At 40.3% G+C, this 19,469-nt stretch overlaps 1 protein-coding gene across 4 annotated transcripts in view; it reads right to left on the bottom strand.

Annotated features, from left to right (window-relative positions):
• Positions 1–2,562: 2,562 nt before the first annotated feature.
• The window catches only part of CHRDL1 (chordin like 1), a 117,733-nt gene continuing 100,826 nt past the window's right edge, over positions 2,563–19,469 (bottom strand). For 2 of the 4 annotated variants that reach the window (XM_040999706.1, XM_040999707.1), the window contains exons 7-11: positions 18,517–18,685; positions 14,862–15,071; positions 7,720–7,887; positions 5,561–5,650; positions 2,614–2,744 (exon numbers count right to left, since the gene is read on the bottom strand). In XM_040999706.1, the coding sequence (XP_040855640.1) occupies positions 2,614–2,744; positions 5,561–5,650; positions 7,720–7,887; positions 14,862–15,071; positions 18,517–18,685 (768 nt within the window). Of the gene's footprint in view, positions 2,745–5,560; positions 5,651–7,719; positions 7,888–14,861; positions 15,072–18,516; positions 18,686–19,469 lie in introns of all 4 variants that reach the window. The other 2 variants (XM_040999705.1, XM_040999708.1) reach the window with 2 other exon arrangements.

The following is a 19,469-nucleotide window of genomic DNA, read 5'->3' as shown; positions in this document are numbered from 1 at the left end:
TGAACATCTATGGTCAAGAATGAGCACCCTCAATGCGCCACTTTAAATAAGTTTTTGTGCATTGCCTAAATGAAGCCTCAATGCAGGACCATAGGCAGAAAGCAGTAGTATTCCTTTTCCTTCACTTTTAGTTGAAGAGACTCATAAGTAGAGCTGTAAAGTCCAGAGCTGAGCTGAAAGATTTAGGTAGTCTGACTGCAAAGTTCTTATTTCTTACCACTATGCTATAGAAAGCTATCAAGCTGAGTACAAAATGACCGGGTCCACCCTTCATTTATTATGCAGTAATTGACCAGAGGCAAATCATTTACATGACATGCTTGCAAATGGTTTTTCAAAATTGACTTTTTATTAACTTAAAAATCCAGAAATACAGTGACTACATAAATATGTACCATATCTAGGTACATGTCCTGTGAAAAGGGTGAAAGGGTAATGCTGCTATGTTACCCTTGCTTGTTTACATGAGCTAACTAGAAAATGGCTATGGCTGCTAAATGGTGTTTATGGACTTTGTTGTTCCGAGTGTTTATGATACAAATAAATACACAAGAAGAACCACATCCATTCTTCTCCACTAACTACAGAAGGAGATTTGGCCTCCTTCTCCCTATATCCTACTCTCTACACAACACCAAACACTGGAGGGTTTCTACATTGACTAACAGTTCCTCAGCTCCTGCTCCTCACAGCACTGTGGGAAGGTGTGTTTCAGCACCTGAAGGCAGGAGTCTGTCTAGGGAAGCTCTCTGGGTGTTCCCTTAAGACTGAGCTTTCTGAGAACACCTGCATAAGTGACTCATGTAGAAAGGGAGTCGAGTCACCTCTTTGCACCAGGATCTGACCACTGGTCTGCATACTAGGGAAATCTTGCCAGCTCTGGGAGTGGCAAAGGGAGGAAGCAGGTGACTAACAACCCTAGCCCATTGCACACATGCACACTCATGCTCTGAGATCCTTTAGTCCAAGGCCTGACACCTCCCTCTCCTGAGGAGAAATGTGTGCAATGGAATGGTGAGAGCCTTGTTCCAAGTAGTCCTGGCCACAGACCTTGTATCTCCTTTGTGAAAACTGATTCCTTTATGCCAGATGGCTGTAAAGACCAGACCTCTTTACATTTTCCCCAGCTCTATGTCAAGCGATCTAAGGACAAACAATGTTCTCTCAGTCAGGGTCACACAACAGGAAACTAGGGCCTTCCAGCTCCTCAATGTTTCTAAGTACTCTCTAGAACTTGTTTATCTTCCTCAGAACGTCCAAATGCAGAAGGCAGCCTTGAGACCCTTCTGGTGAAGAATTTACAGATTTCTATGATTCTAAAGCCACACCTCACAATGGATCGTTTATGCTCCAGTATTGGACTACAGACACCTTCCAGATGCATTCTTCGTGGAATCTCTGGTTCAAATTTAAGCTTTGTGGATAAGGCAAGGGTGGTAAAATAGTTCCAGATAAATATTTAATTCTTAATCAGCATCCCCAGCTGTTTAAGTGAGCAATAACTCTCTTAATCACAGATCCAACTTTCAGAACCTCAGAAAGACTAATCCCTCTTACAAAGTAAAAATAAACTCCTGTAAGTAGAGAAGAAGGAAAGATGTCCTTTTAAGGAGCTTCTGCACTTCAAATGTTCTGTTAGACAACATGGCCTTAAGGAAATTAGTGAGTACGGATCTATTAATTGGTAAGTTGTATTGACAGGAAAAGGTGGCCTTTTGACTTTTATTAATTCGTTCTTCAATGCTTACTTTCTCTTATAAATTAGGTTTCAGAAAATTTTATCCATTTCTCACTGACTTACAGAGGCCGCGTAGGTTTAAGGAGAAAAGAGAAATGGTCTCATTATGGAAAATACAGTTACCACTTTGAAGTAGGTGGTTCCAGGAAATTGCATTCTTAGTCTCCACTAGTGAGTGACTTCAACAGCCACAGCAAAGACCTACGAGCATAGCCTTCTGATCACATTCTAAATTAATTCTGCTGGTCATCAACAACTTCCAAGATATTCGGGAGATAAGGGAAAGAAGCATAAAGCTACAGCCTAGACTGGTTTTAGTTCTGACTGGAGGCTATAGTTTAATGTGTGTGCACATATGCATACGTGTGTTTATGTATTCACGTGTATGTGTGTGTGTACAAGTTTGGATGGGGAGTTAGTTTTTTTTTTTTTTTAAGAACACAAGACATTCTGAAATTCAGACTATAATTTGATTCAGATCATTGCTCTGAACTTGAGAACTTCTCCTAAGCAGTTTCTTTCTCTTTCTTTCATTTGAATGGCTTTTTAGATAGAAACTCTGGGGTTTAGCTTGCTCTTTAACCTGTAAAAAAATGTGATTCTTCCAAGAAACTAGAGCTGTGTTGTGGTGTTCTGTCCCTGCTCCTCCTCCTCCCACAAATCATTCAAGACTTGTCCAGTCTCCTTGGAGGAGATGTTTAAGGGCTGACACACCACTCCACATAAAGGAGCAAGTTATGCTGTACATGGCGTGAATAATTGACTGCATTTGAGTTTGGGGCTTTAGGGCACTGTTGACTTAAGCAAAATAAACCTGCAGTCCAGCTGCAGCTTAAGTTTTCTTGCTTTACCCTTTCCAGTACTCTCTGTCTTGCCTAACAGTGGCCCTTTTCAGATCTCTCCAGGTACAAAACCTTGACCAAATCTTCAAGTTCTGTTCTGCACACACGACTTGAACACATCTGGCTGATTTGAGCTTCTCCTTCAGTGAATATCTTCCACTGATCTAAAAAGCAAACACAAAGTGACTGAATGAGTATTAAAGAAGAACTGAATAAATTCATAATAGAACCAACATGTGTCATTCCGTGCCCCCTTCACTCATATCCAGAAAGTATTTTAGAATACAAATGTCAGGGGATTTTACAAAACGGCTCCCTAAAATACTTTTGTTGGAGGCAGATATGAAAAATGAATCACAGAATTATTAACACATAAAATTCATAAGAATCTAGAGGCTAAAAATTGGATTGTCATTAATAAAAGCCAAGTATTGATGGAATTTTCACAGCATTGTTTTTAACATTTGCAAAGTGCTTGACTATCTATTAGTTATCGAGATGGATCACTTGGTTCTAAGTCCAAAAAGTCACTTTGCAAATGTGGTACTTACTGCATCATTGGCACTCTGCTTATCTTCTGGGATCCCACATACTGGTTTTCTTTTGACAAAAACTGCATAGCTTTGCATTCTCCTGTATTCACATGTCATCTTTACACCCATAAATCCATTCTGTGAGCTATTCTATTCTCTAATGTGTCATGGGATCCTATCCCATTCTGGGTTAACTCAGCCAAACCCCTTCCATTCCCTGTTGTCTCTACCTACCCTGAATCTATCGCCACTCTGCTTTTGATTCTTATTCTCATGGTGGAACAATCTGTATAACTCCTAGTCCAAATTCCTCCTAAATCTAACCCTCCTTTGAACCTTTTTGCAGCCACCTGTACTCTTTCCCTATATACCCCATCTCTCTGGTCCTTTCCCTCTTAGCTTCCCCATTTCCCCCTCTTCTCTTTGATTCCATGGGAAGACAGATGACAAATGAGAAAAGTGTTGGTCAAGGAAGTAACTTTTGCTAAATCTAATAACGTGCCAACTCTACTGGGTACATTTGGTAAGGAGTCAGACACCTTCTCCTACACACAGCTTGGGACATACACCATTTATTTCCATTATATACTCTGAATCTTAACAAAGTAAATCTGTACCATCTTTCAAATTCCTGTAGCCTAACAGAGCACTTTGTTCACAGTGTGAATTAAAACGTACTCTTTGTAATATTAATTTGTAATTTCACATCTCTTCACTCATTCTGGGGTCCTCATCTCTGCCTCCTTTCCTCTTGGCTCAGATGTAAGGACTCCCAACTCTTCCATTAATTCTCATGCTGTCCAATTTTATTATCTATCAGTCCTGCTGATGATAAATATTTGACTCTGTTTCCCACTCCTCTTCTGGGTAACTGCTAAAAGCTCTCAAACATGTTAATCTAAATATGTTACAAATATAACTTTTTTTTCTTACCAATACCTGCTTATCCTTCAGACTTTCCCCTTAGTGAATGACATTACTATTCATTCAGTCTCTAATGTTGTTAATATTGGAGTCGTTCCAACATCATTTCTCTTTTTGACATCAACTCTGTTGACTTAACCTCAGAAACATCTTTGGCAGTAACATTTTCTTCCCTGTATAATAGTATAGTAAAATAGCTCCCTAATTCAGACTATCACCCATCCTCTTACTAATAGTTCATTTTGCACTCCAAACTCTAAAATGTGTTTTCTTCTAGAAAACATATCTAAATGCATCATTCACTTGCCTTGAAACCTCCACTGAGATTCTTTGACCTAGTGTTCAAGTTTGATTTCTTGGCATAGCAAACTGGCCTGTTCATAATCTGACTGCCAAAACAGATGCTAAACAAAAATAAACCCATCTAATAGCAAAAAAAAAAAAAACAAAAAACTTCTTTTTTCTTTTCTTTCTTTCTTTTTTTTTTTTTTGCAAAGTACCATTTAGATATCACTACACTTTCTAAGTTTGCAGAAACTACACATAAACTTCATACTATCTTCTTTCCCTCCATGATTTCTTAGCTTCCAAGTTAGTTGTTTCATCTTTCAGTGCATCCTGTGTGGCCTTTGTCATCATTCCTCACTCCCACCCACATTTCTTGTTTGCTCCTCAGTCTTCTCTTAGGCTTCACTCTCTCCTGGACTGTTTTCTAACCTGCTGCCCAGTCTTACCCTTCTCTTTCAAAACACACCTCCTCCACGACGCCTTCCCCAACTAAGCCCACCTGGCTCTCATCTCATTGTTCTTTGCAGATTCCCCTGGGCATTTAGGTATTTAACTCCTCCAAAACATACTAATTCATACTGGAGGCATGTTCATGTTCTGTCTCGCTCATTAGAATTTCCTGTGGATAGAAATTTTGTGCCTTTTATTTCATTAGAAGTTTGCCCTATCCCCTCCCCCAAGTGTTGAAATGTAGCTAGTCCCTAGGCTCCATCTAGTGTAGAAAATGGGAGAGCTGCAAGTATTCTTAAGTGCCTGAATGCTTTTAAAGAAACATGACCACACGAAGCAATTCCAAGAGTCAGAAAATTTTGAAATGACATGAGAATTTATATGCATTCATTTTTTTGTTCTCTTATCCCAGTCACCGGAGGACACAGCCTTTTTGATGTGAAGTCTCCACACATTATAGTAGGCTGGGAATCATGTGAGTTTTATCTAACACTCTCAAGACTGCACACTTAGCAATTTTATTTAAGATACTCAGGAAACTGAAAGTAGGTTATACTTGGACTGCCTGTAGGTTTGTATGAAGCATGTCCCAGCTCTTCATTCACATTCAGATAGCCTCTTTCTTGCCAAGTTCCCTGGAGAAGAGCTAGAGCATCCTCTGTTATTGACACTGAACATAGCTAATATTTACTGAGAACACGGGGAGGCTTTAGCTGGGCCATTGCTACACTGAAAACAGGATTAATAGAAAGGAGAAGTAAGGAGTAGAGATAGGTATCACTTACTTAGAGTTGTCCTGGTTACCAGCTTGAAGTGATGGAGCTCCTCAAACACCCTCTTGGAGATCTTCTCGATGTGAAAGTGTTGGAGGATGCCTAGGGACAAACAAAAAGAAAGACAGGTGGTTAGACACTCTGAAGCTTCAACCACTAACCCCTTTTCCTGCTTGGATTGAGCCTGTTATCCCATTACTGAGGCTTATGAGTATTGAGCTGGGCTGTGTAATGTGCTTAACCAGGAACTTGGATGGCTCAAAGGCTATAATTGACTCCATTTGTTTTCCTGGCTCTCTGGCCTCCACTTGGCTTCTCAAGGGCTGGAGACAAGAGAGATAGTGCTAAAGATGATGGGACCCCCTCCTAGTGAAAGCCACAAGGAATCAGGCATGAGTGCTGGTTGGTATTTCTGCAGCCAAAGGCAGTATTAGAAATTCCTCCCTTGCCATAAATCTGGGTAGACAATCTTCCTGCCAAACCACTGGGCTGCACCCTACCCCCTTCACTGGCCAAAAGAGTGAGAGGCAGCAGGAGGATTGTAAGCAGGTTGTTTGTGTAAATGGAAAAGCTACCCCCAATCCTGAACTTGCTGAAAAGCATATTTTCCTTTGGGAAATATCCACAGCTCTGCTCCCTTACCTTTCCCTTATAAAATTATAGGAGTTAAAATAGAGTGGTTTTACAGTCTCAACTGCTCCTTATTCTATAATCTGAATAATAGGTAGTCAGCTAAAGACTGCCTTACAGTTAACTAGCAATAGATTATTAGCCCTTAAATAATTATAAAAAGGTCTACATGGGGTAAGCTGGAGAAAACCTGGGATTTTCTCTGTCCATCAAACACAGACCTTGATAACCAGTAGTGGGAACAAGGCTATTTAGATGCTATACCAACAAGTTACAAGTTACAAATAATCCACATGTATCAGTGAGTAGGGGATATATGGCCACGAAACGTGAGCCAATGATAGGGAAGCCAACAAACTGGTATCACATCTCAGGTGACCCATTTCAATGAGTTAGAAAGTTAGATATAGTAACCTGGCATGCCTACTTATAAAACCAAGAAACATATATATGTTCTAGTGTATTTTTAAGGAGTTGGAAGGGCCACATTCTTTAGAGAAAAAAAAATGTTGCTGTGGGAAAGCAGAGAAGAAAACCCCCTCATTTCTCAAAATATGTTCCAAGTGCCATGTACATTAGAATCTCCTGTCTATGTGTTAAACTTGCACATGTTTAAACCATGTCTGAGGCCTATATATCTCCAAAGCAGGGCCTGACAACTGCATTTTGCACTACCTTCTTGTGTGATGCTTAAGCCTGCTTAAGCCTGAGTACTCTGGCATGGTAACAAAAAGCATTATTCAGCATTATTTCCAATGAAATCTCACATCTATACTTGGATTTCTAGGAAATATGGCCAGACTTGGTCAGCACAGGTCTCGCGTTTACAGAATAGTTTGAATGTCAGTAGTATCACAATGAACAGAATGGCTTGCTATGGTAGTAAAACTGTGGGTAATCAGGAACTAGACATTATGACTAGGATTGTTTCTCCAGTGATACTACAATCTTCTTGAGGGAAGGCATGGCGATTTGCATTTTTGTTACCCCAGAACTAATAACATAATTTTAGGGACTTAGTCTTGCACATAATAAATAGGTTTACCTATTTTCTGGGCTCTGTATTCCAACAAATGGCACACCACATCTAAGTAATTTGCAAATGTGACTACACAACGGAATTACCTGCAGAGCGTCTGAGAAAGCACTAATGCACTGGCTTTATCAAAAACCAACAAATCAGAATCCCTCTGCACATAGCCTAGACATGAGTATTAAAATAAAAAAATTAAAACATACAAACATAAACTCTCCCAGATGACTGTGGCACATAGCAAATGTTGGGAATCATCCCTCCAGGTTTTGGTGGTGTGAGAAACAAAACCTCAGATCAATACCTAATTTTCTGCATAGGCTGTAGTTAAATCTGAGAGGTCATAATTACAGCAATGGTAGATATATGTCAATTTCAAGACACTAGGAAAACTTCTGAGCCAAACAGAGAAACAGATTGAAGCAAAATTAAGGTGAGGTACTCTTCCTTACCTATGACTCCCTCTCCCACCTTTACAAAGACAAAAAATTCATATTGTTTTGCTCACCCTTTCGAATGGTCCAAACATGGACTTCTACTTGAGGTGGTCTCTCAGTCTCCAGTGCTATTTTTCTGGTAGTTTCCCCATCTTCCATGAACACAGACTCATATACAGGCATTGTTTCTTCTCCACAAAAGTAGCCTTTGCTGTCAAATCCTTGGCCTGGAAGTTCTTCTGAAATCAGGAAGCAATCAAAGTCGTGTTAATGGTTTTCTAAAACTAGAGGCAAACTTCTACATTGGTCTAATGCATTGTATAAACACACTCTCCAGAAGTGATCAGTCTGTGAAAACATTCTTACTGAGACAAGAAATCCCACTCATATTTCATTAGCTCTGTTTAAGCTATTCCTGGGACAGTCACCAAATCACAAAGTACATACTCTTCGGTTAAGGTACACATGACCAGAGAATCCATAGTTTTGCAGGACAATGACCCACAAACTAAACTGGATTTCCCCTAGCATCATCACTAGAAAGTGAATTTTCATGATGAACAAGCATGTAACAAGTACAAATCTCTTACATACTTAAGGGACAATCAACTCAGAATCTTACTGTATCCAGCTGAATGTTGCCAAAATAGGCCCAGGAAATGGGGCTGACAGGGCCTGGTTTTAACTTTCCTGACATCACTTAGGTACACTTAGAAAACAGTCATGACACTTTATGCATATTTACTTGGCAAAAAAATCTATCCAAATTGGCTTGACATTTCTGAATGCTGTTGATTTGCTTGTAAAGGGAATAATAATGCAAGATCAACACCAGTGACAAAACCTAGATGTCAAATTAGTCATATGTATGTTGTGCCAAATGAAGGTTGGGAGACACAAAAATTGGTCAAATCCCTCAACTATGGATCATTTAATATATAAAATGAACTGTTGAATTTCAGCTCCCAGGCATAAAGGTAGCAGTCTCATAATGCTCAAAGTTCCATTCTACCTTCCACCTTTCTCAGCTCCCTTCCAAGAAAAAAACTGCTTCATTTTGCTTATCAATGAGTTACGTTTTTCTGCTGGCTTCATAATAAGCAGCACGCTCTTCAGCTGCTTAAAGTATATAGTGAAATCAGGAATGACAAAGATAAGTTTAGGACATCCTGAAAACTCTGAGCAGAAGCCATCTGCAAGAATATTCACATCATTGATCACAAAACCATTGAGTGTTGAGCTCTAATTAGAGCTCCAGTTAATCAATCAGACACATGTAGACTAGAAGCTGTAATCAGATTGTTATTGTATGTCTCTTGCTGACCTGATTAACTTTCCAACCTCTACCACCATTTGGCAAAAAAAGGACACAACCATAATCTTTTAACAATTCCAAGCTGGAATACTCAATTTGCGAATTATCCTAGAATGAGCCCTCTTTCCTTTTTTTGTCTTTCGCTTAGCAATTTGATTACTTTGTTGGCCACTCTTTTGGGCAATATGTTAGGTAATTAAGGGATGTGTGCTAGTCAGTATTCAAATGTGTGGAGGTAGGCAGGAGATGATTGCGTGTACAGGGACCTTAATGTAATTGATTATCACCTTTTGAATAGAAGCCAAGTTCATTTGTTAAACGTTGCTCACCAGCTTAATACTGACTATTGCTGTAACTGACATGGAATTCATGATGGCACTGGAAGTACCTGTAATATGCTCAAAGTTCTCCCAGTATCCTGAAGAATCATCCTGCACCACCACTCTCTCCTCTCCAAGAGCTGAATGTACTAGACTGGAGGGATCTACAACAACAAAACCCACCAGTGACTCAATCCTGGCTGGCATTTGAAGACAATAAGCAAAGGTTGTCTTTAGAAGGATTTATTCAGCAACATTCTCCTCCATTTTTCATACTCTTCACCTCAAGGTGTATAGTACTCACTCCAGGCTCACCAGCTCTTATTTCCTTCCAGGGAAGTATGCCATGGTTTAAGTCACTTCTGGCCATTATCAAGTATCATGAGGACATTCCTGGACTGAGACCCCCAGAATTAAAATATTGAGGAAACCATTCTTTATGGAAATGAGGATGACTGATTAAGGAGATATATCCTGACATTCCAGGAAACTTCCATGTCTTAACCAGGACTTTTCATGCCATAATATGAAAGGTGTAATTGTAGGAATTCCAGGTTCAGTGAATCGTGCAAAGGATGTGAGAGGTGAATTGGGGAAACCCTCAGGAAACGGAAGTCCTACACAGTCATGTAAGTGGCCAATGGTAGGGAAGGCCAGGAAAGTCTGTGGCAGAACAAAGGCAAGAAGAGAGAGGTGAAATTCACACTTCATTTCTGTCTGGTTTGTTGCTGGAAGAACGCATAATCATTTGTTACAAGAAAACCTCTGACTGGATTATTGGCAAAGTTATTGTCCTCTTCCCCTAACCAACATAACTGAATTTAAAGACTCTTTTCTCCACTGTTTTTTTTTTTTTTAATTTTAAAGATTTTTTTTTTTTATTGGAAAGGCAGCCAATCTGAAGCCAGGAGTCAGGAGCTTCTTCCAGGTCTCCTACATGGATGCAGGGTCCTAAGGCCTTGGGCCATCCTCTGCTAATTTCCCAGGCCACAAGCATGGAGCTGGGTCGGGAATGGAGCTGCTGGGATTAAAACCAGCACCCATATGAGATCCCAGTGGATGCAAGGTGAGGATTTAGCCACTAGGCTACCATGCTGGGCCATCCACTGGTTTTTCTTTTGCCCTTACTCCCTTACTCTCTTGTTCCTTTTCCTCTGTCGTATATAATTTCTTATGAAATAAAAAATATCAAGATTGTTTCATTTCTTATGTTGACCACGTCATTCAGGACTCTATTCAAATATTACCTCTTTAGGGAAGCATTTTCCAACCAATCATTTGAAGGTGCTTCCTGTTTCATCCATTATCTTCTGATTCTACCGAACCTTCTTCAATGTACTCATCACTATTGAAAAATGCTTTATTGGCTTGGGTTACATTCTGTATTTTCTGCTAGAATATAAGGACCATGAAGGTAGAGATTCTTTGTCTTGTTTATTCTCAGTGTCTGTGTCTCTGCAGAGAGTACGCTCTTAATATATTTTGCAGATTAGATGCAAGAACAAGTGCATCTGATGTTCTGCAGTTGCTGAGTATCTGGGTGAGCTGTCCTGGGCTGTTTGGATACTTAAAATAATGTGACCAGCAGAAGTGATTCAGCATTCTGATATCCATGTCTGGCCCAAAGAGAAGTAGATATATAGACTGAGACAGAAACTATGCCCTTCTGAAATGCCCAAAAGATCATCTCTTTATATGCCTCAGTGGAGTGGGAAAGTGGGTAAAACAGGTCTTTGATAGAAACTTGTTTATTTGCTATGATTCATAAATTTAGATGGTAGGCTGGAAATATTTGAGAGTCAGTGAGAAAGGGGAAGAAATGGAGAGAAGGATATGGGGGAGAGGAGAGAGAGAGGGAAAAGAAGGAGAGAGAAAAAGAAAGAGAGAGAGAGAAGCGCATATTGAATAGGCTACATACCCATAATTTAACTATTTCCATATTTGTATTATTTCAGAATGTTTATAATTTTTCAGCATTATAAACAGCATATCAAAAACCCTTATTTATCTATTTTAGTGTATGTCTTTGGTTACTTTAAGGATTACTAGGACTTCAATTATTTTATCCAAAATTTTCAAAAAACATCACAAAACCAAGAAGGCATTTATTTGAAGATCACTGTTAGTTCTAGGCCCTGGTCTCACAAATTTCTATTCTTCCTTTTTGAATTCACTGGCATCAATAATATGCTTAGCACACAATGAGATGGGATTTGGTCTGAAGGACTGAAATTTCAATTAGACTCTTACATAGTAAGAAATTATTTGTTATTCTGCATAGCTTATGTAACTACTAGCTTTTCCCTGAAATTATCTTGTTGTATTCCTTTTTCAACTTGAGGTGTTAAGACACTTGACAGAAGAGAGTATTATACTGATGGAACTACAACTGACATAAAATGGGTAAAGGATCTACTGAGATCAAAGATCTGGAAATCTTAATAGGCCATCACAGCTGGGTGGTCACAATGGTTAGAATGTGCTCTCTTTTTGGTTTGTTTTTTTGTTTGTTTGTTTTTAAGATTTATTTTTATTATTTTTTTATTGGAAAGGCGGATATACAGAGAGGAGAGACAGAGAGGAAGATCTTCCGTCCGATGATTCACTCCCCAAGTGAGCGCAACGGCCAATGCTATGCCCATCCGAAGCCAGGAGCCAGGAACTTCTTCCGGGTATCTCACACAGGTGCAGGGTCCCAAAGCTTTGGGCCATCCTCAACTGCTTTCCCGGGCCACAGGCAGGGAGCTGGCAGGGAAGCGGGGCTGCCGGGATAGAACCGGTGCCCATATGGGATCCTGGGCGTGCAAGGCGAGGACCTTAACCACTGCGCCACCGCGCCGGGCCTGTGCTCTCTTTTTAACACTAATTTTCTGATGAATTTTGATGCTCATATTCTGTATTCCTTATCTGATCACTCCCTTTTTTCCTATCTACACTCTGTTCCATATTTATATGTGAATATGGGACTCCTAATATTGGGAAATTATAATTTGTGCCATAAATTAATATTATTCAAACTTTAGTGTGCATTAGTATCAACCACATGGCAATCTTGTTAAAATGCAGATTCTGGGCCAGGCGTGATGGCATAGCGGTTGGGGTCTCTGCCTTGAACACGCCTACATGCCTGGATCCCATATCAGCACCAGTTCTAGTCTCGGCAGCTCCACTTCCCATCCAGCTCTCTGCTTGTGACCTGGGAAGGCAGTCAGGGATGGCCCAGGGCTTTGGAACCCTGCACCCGCGTGGGAAACCCAGAAGGGGCTCAATTCTGGCCATTGCAGCCGCTAGGGGAGTGAGCCATCAGACAGAAGATCTTCCTGTCTCTCCTCCTCTCTGCATATCTGCCTTTTCAATAAAAGTAAATAAATATTTTAAAAATGAAGATTCTGATGCAGTAGTTCTAGGGTGTAGATCTGGGGGTTAGGATTTTTAATTAGTGCTAAGGCACTGCTGGTCCATGGACCACCCTATGAGTCGCCAGAAAGAAAACCACCCTGATACTCAGATGTGAAGATACAATGCAACATGCATCCCTACTTTCAAATCAAAGATGGACTCCCAATGAAACTGTTGGACATATCTAGACAATGGATGCTGGACTGTCTGACATTGTCTGTACCAGCAACCTATACACTTCAGTTTTCTTATATTTGAAATAGAAATAATATAATTTTAGGAATTTAGTTTTGGAAAGGAACAAAGACATTAATTGTTCTGAACTTTGCATTGTACAGATGAGGCTGATGTGGGTCACAGTACATATAGTATGTTTTTCTGTTTTTCTTTTCTTTTTTTTTTTTTTTAATGACACAGTTCCATAGGCTCCGGGACTTCCCCTGACCCCTCCTGCAGCCCTCCCCCCATACTGATTTCTCCTGTATTATTACAACAGTATAGTTCATAAACAGTCATAATTCTATCATTGTGGGCATAGACCATGAGGAGAGTCAAGCATCCTATTGTCAAGACAAATTTAACAGATTCATTGGGAGTCCATCTTTGATCTAAAAGTAGAGATGGCAGAATATCCTCACATCTAGATATGATAGTTTCCAATAAACAGTTATTATACATCCCCTTAAATGAAGAGCCATAATACAAAATCAATAACAGACAGAAAAATGGAAATTTACAACATCATGAAGTTAAATAACATGCTACTGATCGATTGATGTATTAAGAAGTACAAGTTCTTCATTGACATCTCAATTTTAGTTTATACATAACCAACTGTTATAAACCTTAAAATGGTTGTAGGGTACTATTTAGCATTTTATAGTATTCAAGATTTTACTGAACTTTGATTTTTAGGATTATCTAAAAAGGCTTATAACTCTAACAAGCCATATGTTAACAACTGAGGAGTAGAACAGCTTTAGGAGGGGTGTGCAGAGAAATCTCCAATAACTTAGGAGTAACTGATCTTTGTGTCCTACCTAGTGAGGTATATGAGAATCCAAGCTGACATTTTCTTGTCTGTTCTAAGCTTTCCTTATTGGTCTGTCTCTGACTACCTGATCTAATTTTGGGGGCTCCGGAGTAACCCTGATGGTCAGTGCAAAAGAGGATGGGGAGTCAAAGTTGGAATTATGTAAGGACAAGAGAACGCTCCTCTCCTGGGTCCAGAAGGAAGTTTACTATTCTTCTGTCTCTGAGGACCACCTGGGGCTCCTGGCTGTTGTTCAGATGTCGTTAGACCCTGTGGGGAGGGTTCTGGGCTGCTTCCATCCTGTGTGGAAGATCCGATAGGGAATGGTTGACTTCAAAGTTCTAGGCCTATGAGAGCACTCAAATTCCCTGTGATCTCCTAGGCAGTTGGAATATGGTTCTTGGTGCCTATACTGACAGTCCTTGAAGAGGTATCCACTGCTTCTGTGGTGAAGGCATTTGGGAGGTTTCCGGGGGTCTCCAGGACTAGGATACAAACCTCCTCTTTCCTCCTGTTCCACTCTGGGGTGCCCTCCTGCTCTGTGCAATGACCTCCTGTTAAGAGGCTGTCAGGATCGCTCTTGGATCCCACTGTAGTTTTTGCTAATGTCTAATGCAGTCTCAAGTCTGTTATTTATAAGTTACCTATTACAATCTTGAAAGATTATACTTAACATCTTCCTCACACACGCTAAGAAGGTGGAAGATTTCTCTGCTCTCCTGACGATATGGCATGTTTTTCAAACAAATTTGCAAATTTGGACTAGAATTCAATCCTTACCACTATGACTTACCTTTATTTCTATCTCAAAAGGATAATGTACTTTGACTGGATAGGCAATTGCTCCTTGGTGATATAAATGAAAAGTGCTACTGTTCTTTGTAATAATAATATTACTTTGACTCTGAGGCTTACATAGGAAGTATGGCACACTTAATGGTATATGCTGGCATATCTTTTAGTAGTAAATTTTTTGAGAACCCATTTGTATTCCTCAAGATTAGGAGAAAATGAGGTTTATTTTTATCTTAACTATTATCGTTATAATTATACGACAAATCGCTATATTTCTGATGCTTAAAGAAAGTTAAGATGGCTTATATGAGTTCTTCAGTCAGCTAAAGGTAGGACCTCCAAACAACGCACCTTTTGCCTTTTTACCTGGACACACCTTGCAGCACTTTCCATGTATTTTCTGAGGATACTTGCAGGGGTATCGATTGGGACAGTGGATTTTCTTACACTCTTGCTTGGTGACATTACAAGTACACAGCACACACTCCACAATGCCAAACGCCCGAAGGTTTGGGTGCCAGGATTCGCCATGGGAGTAGGTCTTTCCATTGGAAACACACACTGGAAGAGAACATAGGCCTGGAAATTAAAGGCTAGGGAGTTAAAATGGTGTATCTAGGCTCAGAATGCAAGTCCTAAACTGTTCAACACACCCAGCATCCTTTGTTTCTGCCATACCGTAGGTTTATGCATACAGAGTAGTCTACATGACCTTAAATCAGCCTGGGCTGCTGCATTCTACTGTTAGCAGCTACCTAAGTTTTCAGTAACAGTCTCCGGATGGTCACAAATGACCTGAAGCATAGTCAGTAAGCCATAAGTATCTTTTTAATGGAAGAATAAATGAGCATGTGAGAGCAGACTTCTATCTTTCCTGGGCAACAGAAGGACTCTCTACTAGAATATTAGTATTGATATCCATGGTCCCAAAAAAGATTTCTGTGGCCCAAGTAGATATAATTCCAAGCATGAAAATTCATTGTGCAAGGATGCTAGATGCAAAAATTATGGCTCTTCTCAATTTGCCAATTGTTTTCCTACCCCTGTAGCAAATGCATTCTGAATGTCAAATGCTACGGAAGTTTGATCCATCCACACAGATTGCGTATGGAACTTAATGATACTAGTCCTGCTTTGTGATGTAGGAAGGAAAGTGTGAAAGCAATACCTAGAGGGAAAGGATCTCAGCTAATTTATAAAGGTCTACATTTTTCATGCCTCTAATTTTAAAGTAACTTCCTCAGTCATGCATCTCATAATGGATGCAGTGATTTGGCTTCAGCTAGTTCCGGACTGCTCCATAGATTTCCTTTGACATTCTGACACTTGTAAAGAGGAAAGTGTAATCACTGCCTCCATGTTTGCTGAGGTACTTTGAAAGAGCAAGCATCTGGGCTGCAGATCGAGTGTCCCACGAAAGGAGGCAACCACAGGAACATTGTTTCCAAGAAAATCAACCCTGAAACCCGGCTGGTTCCTACTGTTAAGGATGAAACTAGGCTCCAGGATAAGAACTACAATGAGGCTACGAATGGGGAGCTCACAGAATGAGTTCTCTCCCTGACAGTGCTCAGATGTTGTGGATGTTTCAAGCCATGACAGTGAATGGGTGTGTTTCTCATTATCCCCATCACCTCATCCTGCCCCGGGGAGCCTTGTAGACATCCCAATCAACATCTCCGGGGTGGGTTGTATCACGTTAGGCGGGGGTGGGCAAAGGGAAGGGGATAGCCCCGCTTGGGGCTTTTCTAGGAACTGACTGATTTGGCTGCTAGACAATAGCTTCAGGATGAATCACTGGGCTATTTCTTTCTCATCAGGCCCCCTGGGTCACATTAAGAAATATGAATGATGCTGGCTGCCATTTCCTGTCCTTTGTAAAAACTTCTAGAGCACTGGACACTTTAACAGGTCAATCCATGTAAACATTTCCAAAAATTCAAACCAGAGATTCTCAACCTTATAATATGATAGAATAGAAACCTGAGACCTCGATTGTGAGGCTCTGGGCCGTAGAAAGGATTACCCCTAGGCAGGGCAGATGTGTTCTTCTTTCTCCTTCCCTCACCTCTTCTCTGCCTTCCTCAGTGATACTCTCTTCTAGACATTGTGATCAAGTGGGAATTTAGTCTGCTTAAAGAAAATTCAGGCAGAATTCAAGATCATAAAGCTAGAGTCTTATTTCTTCTCTTTGATCCTAATAAGGAAGCAAATAGCTGCATCCCAGCAGGCCACATCACTAGCAAAAGAGCTACAGAGAAAGATGAGTCATGCTTAGGAGTCGAACAGGCAAGATCTTCTTATATGCCCCCCTGCCTTAAACATTTGCAGTAAGGAAATAGGCAAGACTGAGAAAGGAATTCTGAAGTGGAATAGAGTGAAATCTGTTTTCTAGAGGGAAATACAGCCTTTTCCCCACCTAGAAGGTCTGAGGTGATTTTGAATCATCCAGCTGGGGATTGGAGAGTTGAGGGTGCGGACAAGTGGTTCTTCAGTGAATTATAATGGAAAGGTCAGGAAAGAACTGCTGCACCCAAACTGACAGAGCAGATGAATAAATATAAATATACAGACAACTGAGAAATGAGCTTCTGCCCTGAAAATGAAGAGGCCTTGTGGAAATTACGGGATTTCGGATTTTTGAAGTCCATTTCTACGTTATTTTGTAAAAGCTTTACCCGAGGCACCGTAATATTGGAAATCAATCTGTCTGTTTACCTAAATTCCCTCCGCAACTAAAATAATACATTTACATTATCAAAATGCCTTGGCTGTTAAAAAATAGTAAATTTCAAATTATGCACACATCAGTAGAAAGCATTTACAATTCTTTTAATATACCATCTTTTTTGTTATTAAGAGCTTACTTTTGGATTTTTTTTAAGCCTGTAAGTTTCAAAAGCGATTGAATTTTTAACCTGTAATCTGAAATTTACATCTAACTAATAACAGATGTGATCAACTAGCTTTGGCTTGACTATCTTGGTTAAGATTTATAGTAGGAGTTCTCTGTAACGGATTGTTTTTCACCCATGTTATTCAATCATTCGGTTTAATAATTTACTACTTTTAACCCATTCAGAGAACTGCCTTTGATTTGTTTTTCCTTTAAAGGAAACAAAACATATTTGTGGTTTCATAAAAATGAACTAGCTGAGCTCTTGCTCCAAAAGGCTGATTGACAGGATGCCTAAAAAATTAAGAAGCAGTGAATTGTTTTGCTCCACCCCGCCCCCGCTACTGGGAGGATGGTAGAGGTCAGAAAATGCTGTTCAGGAAGAAATGGGACTTCGGGACGCATGTGGGTGCTTGTTGCAGCCAGGGGGTGGCTGAGTGGGCTACATGTCAGTGTACTAACCTCATCAGTCCTCCTGGTGCTGAGTCAGGTGGTTTCTAGAGTTCACTTACAGAATTACTCATCCCTACAATGTTAGGATACACTTCAATAGCAGAATAATGGACATGTGACTATTGTTGAAGGACTATACTATTGTAATAATATAGGGGAGATCAGTGGTGAAATTAGGCAGGCGAGGGGAGGGGAAATCCCTGAGCCTATGGAACTGTATCATAAACAAGTATAATAATAATAATAATAATAAAGACAAGCCCCTCATACGCCATGCATTGACTACACTTTGGAATTATTTGGCACCGAGTCCCTTTGGAAATCAGGTGCTCTACAGGAAAATGAACAAGTTCTCATTCTGTTAGAGGCAAAGAATTTTCAACCACTTGACCTCCAACCTCCAAGAGACACAAAAAATTATGGAGGCTGGTTCACAAGCACAAGGAGAATTGGTCATGCTCTTTTGGGTATCTGAAGAAAATCCCTTAGATTCCCCCTTGTGTCACTTCTCCATATGCATTTTGTAGGTGCAATGGTAAGCTATCCACATGTTACTCCCTCATGGGAGAAAGGTTCGTTTCTTCGCCCTAGTCTTCCAAGGAGCAGGACAGATGAATCCCTGAGATGAAAGAAAATTGAGACCAGGATGCTCCTTACCTTGTCCATGCTTGTGTTTGTTGTTGATGACAATCTGCACAATGGTCCCTGATGCTTGCTGGGAATCAATAGGAGTTCCTCGGTGGATTCTGGACCCTGGAAAACGGGGCAGACCTCCAGCTTGTCGGCTTGGTGGAGAATCATAGTGAGAACGAGGGTAAGAATGTCTCTGTAAAATGGCCAGGAAAAAAAATCAGGTCAACAAGATCACAGAGATTGAGTTATAGGCATTAGAAGACATACGGCGATTTCGATTCATAATGCTGGCTGCTGTACTGAAAATGTCTACATACTATAATAGAAATAGCAATGTGATCATCTGAAAGCACTGGTGGAAGTAAGCTAGGATTTTCTTCTCACAGATTTAACTAGATTCACAAACTCCTTTAAGAGAAAACAATCAAAACAGCTGCAGTGTCCTTCCTTCTCAAGACTGTCACATTCAGTTTACGATTTAAGGGGTTATCATTGTGGCCCAGCAAGAAAAGCCACTGCCCAAGACACTGGACTCCAATACGGGCACTGGTTCTAGCTCTGCTTACTTCACCTCCAGTCTAGCTCCCAACTAATGGCCTGGGAAAAACAGCAGAAGATGGCCCACATGTTTGGTTTTTCTGCCACAGACAGAGGAGACCAAGATTAAGTTCCTAAATCCTGGCTTTGGCTTGGCCGCTGTGGCATTGTCAGCAATGTTTAAACAGATAGAAGATTTTTCTGTGTTTCTCCCTTTCTTTCCGTAACAATGTCTTTCAAATAAATAAACAAATTAATCCTTAAAAAAGAGTTAGGAAAACAGTCTACAGCATAAGGTGGATGGTGCCAGAGGCCACAGAAGTATACACTGTGCATAAATTAAGACAAGAGTTACTAGACAAGGGAGGGTTGGCAACCTGGGCCATGAAGAATTGGTCTGAGCCATGAAGAGTTGATAGACATTTTACAGGCACAGTTTG

Source organism: Ochotona curzoniae, unplaced genomic scaffold, assembly GCF_017591425.1.
Source record: "Ochotona curzoniae isolate NIBS_2020 unplaced genomic scaffold, NIBS_Ocur_1.0 scaffold_1852, whole genome shotgun sequence".
In the NCBI taxonomy this organism is placed as follows: Eukaryota; Metazoa; Chordata; class Mammalia; order Lagomorpha; family Ochotonidae; genus Ochotona; species Ochotona curzoniae.
Note: the sequence above shows the minus strand (reverse complement) of the source record. Positions and strands in the feature narration are given on the sequence as shown.